Source organism: Phacochoerus africanus, chromosome 5 (genome assembly GCF_016906955.1).
Source record: "Phacochoerus africanus isolate WHEZ1 chromosome 5, ROS_Pafr_v1, whole genome shotgun sequence".
NCBI classification, from domain to species: Eukaryota; Metazoa; Chordata; class Mammalia; order Artiodactyla; family Suidae; genus Phacochoerus; species Phacochoerus africanus.
This window is the reverse complement of record NC_062548.1, coordinates 18,071,757-18,078,507: the sequence shown is the minus strand read 5'-3', so window position 1 is coordinate 18,078,507 and position 6,751 is coordinate 18,071,757. Positions and strand designations below refer to the sequence as shown.

The following is a 6,751-nucleotide window of genomic DNA, read 5'->3' as shown; positions in this document are numbered from 1 at the left end:
GAAGGAAGGAAGGAAGGAAGGAAGGAAGGAAGGAAGGAAGGAAGGAAAGAAAGAAAGAAAGAAGGAAGGAAAGAAAGAGAAAGAAAGAAAGAAGGAAAAAATGCCCCTATGGTGGCACATCCCCAGGAACAGGCTTCTTTATTTCTGGTTATCAAACATACCCTAAGCATCAGAGTAGAGCTTGATCTTACTAACAGTCTTAAACTTTCATGTCGAAAGTAAAAATTCAGATATGAAATTTCCTTCTTATTTTCAATTTTAAATATATCCCCATGGAAGCAGATGTAATAAAACTCACAGCTATAAACTCATTTTATAAAACACTTTACTTTTCCTAATGAGGTATATTTTCTCACTATATTTCCCCCTGAATCTCTTCAGATAAAGTGTGAAGAGATGCCTACTAAAAATACATACATTAAAATGTAGCATGGATTGGGAAACATTTGCTGAGATGTTAATTGATAAAAACCTTTTGAAAGGAAGTGTGATAATTTCCTTCCTAAGTGAAATTAGCATAATTATAGAATTAAAAACTCATTTAGTTACCTTTTATTTACTTGTGAAGTTTTATATAATCTGTGGCACTTAAACCAAATTAGCCATATAAAGGAAATAATATCATTGCAGATTCCCTTAGAAATAGTTCTGGGTCTTTGACATGACATTCAAGCTATAGCTTGTCTGCTGTTAAAATTATAAAGAACAGACTTATTTGCAGCTTAGCTTTAGAAAAACAAATAGGCTAGAGGCTTCTACTGCCACAGTATTAATTAGCTGATTTATTGGCTGTGAAGAACACAAGCAGTTTAACACCAGGGGTTCTCGATCCTAGGTATCCATTAGAATCATTCAGTGAGCTTATAAATTTTCCAATGCTCAGGCTGTACACAGCTCAGTTACATCAGAATATCTGGAGCTAAAACCCAGGCACTGATGCTTTAAAAATTCCCCAGGTGATTTTAGTGTGCAGCAAAGATTGAGATACATGGTTCTGAATAAATATTACTCTTATCTCTGCTGGAATCAAATATAACTTGTAATTACATTTTCAGACCCGAGAAGCAAATGAGCATCAAGATACAATGGTAAGAAGAATGATTGGAAGGGCTGGGGATGTGGAAGTGTGGTATTTATGAATGATGGCAAAATCACTGAGAAAACTTTTTACTTAAAGATGGGAGGCTGAGAGTAGAAATCAGAGAAGGCTAAACTTTATCTTAATACACAAACATTTCAAAAATTAACTACTCTGGTGAAAAACTTGAAGTTTTCCTGCAAATCAGGTTCAAGGTAAGGATGTCCCCCTTTACCCCACCCTTACTAATGCAGTAAAATAAGAGAAGAAAAATAAAACACAGATTGAGAAGAAATACATAAAAGTGTCATTGTTCACGGATAACATAATCTTTGTAGAAAATTTTTAAAAATCTCCTAAAACTAATAAGAGATTATAGCAAGGTTGCAAGATACAAGTTTAATATAAGGTTAATTGCTTTCCTTTGCTCCAGCAATGAACAAGTGGAATTTGAAGCAAAAAACCACAACAACAATTGCATTAGTCACCCCCCCCATGAAATACATATAAATCTAACAAAATATATATGAAAGTCATATGAGGAAAACTACAAAACTCTAATGAAGAAAATTAGAGAGGAACTACATAAATAAGTATTTCATATTTGTGGATAGTAAAACTCAATATTGTCAAGATGTCAGTTCTTTCCCATGTGATCTGCAGATTCATTGCAACTTTAATCAAAGTCCCAGCAAGTTATTTTATAGACATTGATAAACCAATTCTAAAGATTTTATGTCAAAACAAAAGACCCAGAATAACCAACACAATATTAAAGGAGAAGAATAAAATTGAAAGACTGATGCTACCTGACTTCACTGACTATAGTAATCTGACTAAAACTACAGTAAACGTGATAATGTGATGTTGGTGAAAATAAATAGAAAAATAGATCAAAGCAACAAAATAGAGAGTCTAGAAGTAGATGCACGTATATTTAGTAAATTGACCTTTGACAAAGGAGAAAAGGTAATACAATGGAGGAAAAGTAGTCTCTTCCACAACTTATGCTTAACCAACTGGACAGTCACATAAAAAAACAAAAACAAAACAAAACAAAGAATCTAGACACCAATCTTACACTCTTCACAAATAAATCTATTTTTATTTTTTTTTAATTTAATTTTATTTTTTTTGTCTTTTGTCTTTGTTGTTGTTGTTGTTGTTGTTGTTGTTGTTGTTGCTATTTCTTGGGCCACTCCTGCGGCATATGGAGGTTCCCAGGCTAGGGGTCTAATCGGAGCTGTAGCCACCGGCCTACGCCAGAGCCACAGCAACTCGGGATCCGAGCCGCATCTGCAACCTACACCACAGCTCACGGCCACGCCGGATTGTTAACCCACTGAGCAAGGGCAGGGACCGAACCTGCAACCTCATGGTTCCTAGTCGGATTCGTTAACCACTGTGCCATGACAGGAACTCCTAAATCTAAGTGAAGAGACAGGAAAGGTAGTCCATGAAAATGGAAATGAAAAGAAAGCTGGTGTAGGAGTTCCCTGGTGGAGCAGCAGGTTAAGAGTCCAGTGTTGTCACCACTGTGGCTCAGGCCACTGCTGTGGTACAGGTTGATACCTGGCCTGGGAACTTCTGCATGCCATGGGCATGGCCAAAAGAATAAAAGAAGAAAGCAAACAAGCAAGCAAGCAATGGCATTCCTGTTGTGGCTCAGTGGTTAACGAACCTGACTAGCATCTATGAGGATGCAGATTCAGTCCCTGGCCTTGCTCAGTGGGTTAAGGATCCACCATTGCCATGAGCTGTGGTAGAGGTTGCAGATATGGCTCAGATCCTGTGTTGGTGTGATGTAGGCCAGCAACTACAGCTCCAATTTGACCCCTAGCCTGGGACTGTCCATATGCCATGGGTGTGGCCCTAAAAAGACAAAAAAAAAAAAAAAGCAAGCAAGTAAGCTGGTATAGCAATACTTATCCTAAATAGACTTTAAAACAAAGACTCTAACAAGAGACAAAGAAGGATATTACATAATGATAAAGGGATTGATTCAATAAGAAGATGTAACAATTGTAACTATAGATCCGCCCAACATAGGGGCACCCATATACATAAAACAACTATTAACAAACTTAAAGAAAGAAAGTAATAGTAGCATAAAAATAGTGGGGGATTTTACAATCCACTCACATCAATAGACAGATTATCCAGACAGAAGATCAGTAAGGAAATACTGGTCTTAAATTACACACACATGCACACACACACACACAAAACTGTATCCAAAAATGGCAGAAATACACATTCTTTTAAAGTACACATAATGCCGTGGGAGCGGCCCAAGAAATAGCAACAAAACAACAACAACAACAACAACAAAAGTACACATAGAACTTTCTCTGGGATAGAAACATGCTAGGCTAAAAAGAAGTCTCAATAAATTTAGAAGAATTAAATCATATCCAAGCCACTTTTCTGACCACAACAGTATGAGACTAGAAATCAACTATAAGGGGAAAAAAATGCAAAAAAACACAAACATGTAGAATCCAAACAAATGCTGCTAAACAACCAGTGGATCACAGAAGAAATCAAAGAGGAAGTTAAAAAATACCTGGATATAAATGAAAACTAAAACACATCTCTCCAAAATCTATGGGATGCAGCAAAAGCAGTGCTAAGAAGAAAGTTTGTAGTAGTACAGGCCTACTTCAGGAAACAAGAATAATCTCTAATTAACAACCTTACACATAAATTAGAAAAGAACAAACAATAGTGAAAGTTAGCAGAAGGAAAGAAATGTTAAAGATTAGAGAATAAATAAATTATGAAATAGAAATTTAAAAATAGAAAAGATCAATGAAATTAAAGTTCTTTCAAAAAATAAGCAAAATTGATAAACCTTTAGCTAGACTCGTAATAAAAAAAGAGATCGGGAGCTTGGGCTTATCAGACACAACTTAGAATAGATTTACAAGGAGATCCTGCTGAATAGCATTGAGAACTTTGTCTAGATACTCATGTTGCAACAGAACAAAGGGTGGGGGAAAAAATGTAATTGTAATGTATACATGTAAAGATAACCTGACCCCCTTGCTGTACAGTGGGAAAATAAAAAAATTATGAAAAAAAATAAATAAAATGCTGTCAAACATGAAAAAATAAATAAATAAATAAATAAAGAGAGAGGGCCCAAATAAAATCAGAAATGAAAAAGAAGTTACAAATGACACCACAGAAACACAAAGAATCATACAAGTTTACCATGAAAAATTACATGCCAACAAAATGGGCAACCCAGAGAAAATGAAGAAATTTCTAGAAATGTGAAATTTCCCAAGATTGAATCAAGAAGAAATTCAAAATATGAAAGACAAATTATCAGTAATAAAACTGAATCAGTAGAGAGTTCCCATCGTGGCCCAGTGGTTAACAAATCTGACTAGGAACCATAAGGTTGCGGGTTTGATCCCTGGCCTTGCTCAGTGGGTTAAGGATCCGGCGTTGCCGTGAGCTGTAGTGTAGGTCACAGATGTGGCTTGGATCCCGCGTTGCTGTGGCTCTGGCGTAGGCTGGCGGCTACAGCTCCGATAGACCCCCTACCCTGGGAACCTTCATATGCGGCAGGTGCAGCCCTAAAAAGGCAAAAGACAACACAAAAAAATTAAAATTAAAACAATAAAAATAAAAAAGCAAACTCTCCAAAATGCTCTAGAAAAAAAATAAAATTACAGACTATACTTTTTTAAAGTCTGTACTCAAAACCTATATAGTAATATATGGCTTACCTATACAGTAAATAGCTACTTTTCGAAGAGTAGCAAGTTTCCTCCAGCAAAATTATCTAAACTCTTGAGATTAAAACCCCCAATTTAATAGGACACCTAAACTTGATATAATACAAATTATATCAGACTAGCAGGACTTGCCTCTTTTTCAGATTCTTTAAATGCTGTTTCTTTCTCCTTTACTCGCTGCATAAACTTCTGTTTCAGTTCTTCTTCTTCCCTCTGACATTGATCAAAGAAGTCCTGCCTTTTAGCTTCATAGATCTCTTGAAAACTAAAAAGAATAAACATGTAAAAATATATATTGTATGTTAAGTCACATATAAGAACATTTGCCAAGATTCTTTCATGTATAGAAATGAAAGTTTCTGTATCATGAGTTGAAAAAAAGCGAAGTGCCATATTGAATGAGTAGGGACTGTATACATAGAGAAAGCACCCAAATTTTGAAACACTTACATCAGGGATTTCTTTCTCCTACCACTTTTCTGTATCTCACGCTTCTTCACATCTTTTGACAGAATTTGGGGAAACTTCTGATTTGTGAGGTTCTCAAAATAATTAAAATGAGGCATCTTTCAAAATATGATTCCTTGGAGTTCCCATCGTGGCACAGTGGTTAATGAATCCGACTAGGAACCATGAGGTTGTGGGTTCGGTCCCTGCCCTTGCTCAGTGGGTTAACGATCCAGCGTTGCCGTGAGCTGTGGTGTAGGTTGCAGACGCGGCTCGGATCCTGCGTTGCTGTGGCTCTGGCGTAGGCCGATGACTACAGCTCATATTCGACCCCTAGCCTGGGAACCTCCGTATGCCGCGAGCGGCCCAAAGAATAGCAAAGACAAAAAAAAAAAAAAAAAAAAACAAATTTAAAAGGTTTCTAGGAGTTCCTGCCATAGCTTAGTGGAAACGGATCAGACTAGCATCCATGAGGACCCAGGTTTGATCCCTGGCCTTGCTCAGTGGGTTAAGGATCCGGTGTTGCCATGAGCTGTGGTGTAGGCCACAGACTCGGATCCCATGTTGCTGTGGCTGTGGTGTAGGCCAGCAGCTGCAAGTCCTACTCAACCCCTAGCCTGGGAACCTTCATATCCTACAGGTGTGGCCCTAAAAAGACCAAAAAAAAAAAAAAAAAAGGGTTACTAAGTAGGAGATTGAAGGAATGCAGAAAGCAATAAAAGTGCAGCATGGGGCCTGGGCCTGGTTCTTCCTGGGGCCCCGGGGGAGCTGGGGCTGCGCATAACCAGCTGATACCCAGATGGAGGATGATAACTTCAGGCTGAGCACAAGCTTGTAGACCCCAGACTGGTTGGAACCAGAAGGCTGAATGAACACTACCCTGTTACCTCACCACCCACCAATCAGAGGCGGGTTACCTACCCTGCAGCCCTGCCCCCAAATTTTGCCTATAAAGACTTCTCTGAAACCGATAGGCGAGGTCAGGTCTTTTGAACACAAGCCACGCATTCACCTTGCATGGCTTTTATTTTATTTGCCTTTTGAGGGCGGCACCCGCTACATATGGAGATTCCCAGGCTAGGGGTCTAATTGGAGCTACAGCTGCCAGCTTACACCACAGCCACAGCAACGGCCGGATCCTTAACCCACTGAGCAAGGGCCAGGGATCGAACCCACAACCTCATGGTTCCTAGTCAGATTTGTTTCTGCTGAGCCATGACAGGAACTCCCTTGCATGGCCTTTAAAATCAATCTTTCTCTGCTCCAAACTCCAACAGTTCAGTTTGTTTGAGTTCACTGTGTGTCAGGGTCACTGTGTGTCAGGGTCACTGTGTGTCCCGCACATGAACTTGACTTTGACAATAGCATGACATTACACTGCTGCTTTTCCTCTTTCCTCCATCCAGTCTTCAATATCTTTTGCCTTCCTTCTCAATATCCTTATGCCAATTTTTACTAATATTTTCAAATCTCCTTC

The 6,751-nt window shown here is 38.5% G+C and overlaps 1 protein-coding gene across 1 annotated transcript in view; it reads right to left on the bottom strand.

Annotated features, from left to right (window-relative positions):
* SEPTIN14 (septin 14) overlaps positions 1-6,751 on the bottom strand; it is a 41,127-nt gene that overhangs the window by 6,794 nt on the left and 27,582 nt on the right. Inside the window, exon 8 of the mRNA XM_047779125.1 lies at positions 4,960-5,092. Within this exon, the coding sequence (XP_047635081.1) occupies positions 4,960-5,092 (133 nt within the window). The remainder of the gene's footprint in view (positions 1-4,959; positions 5,093-6,751) is intronic.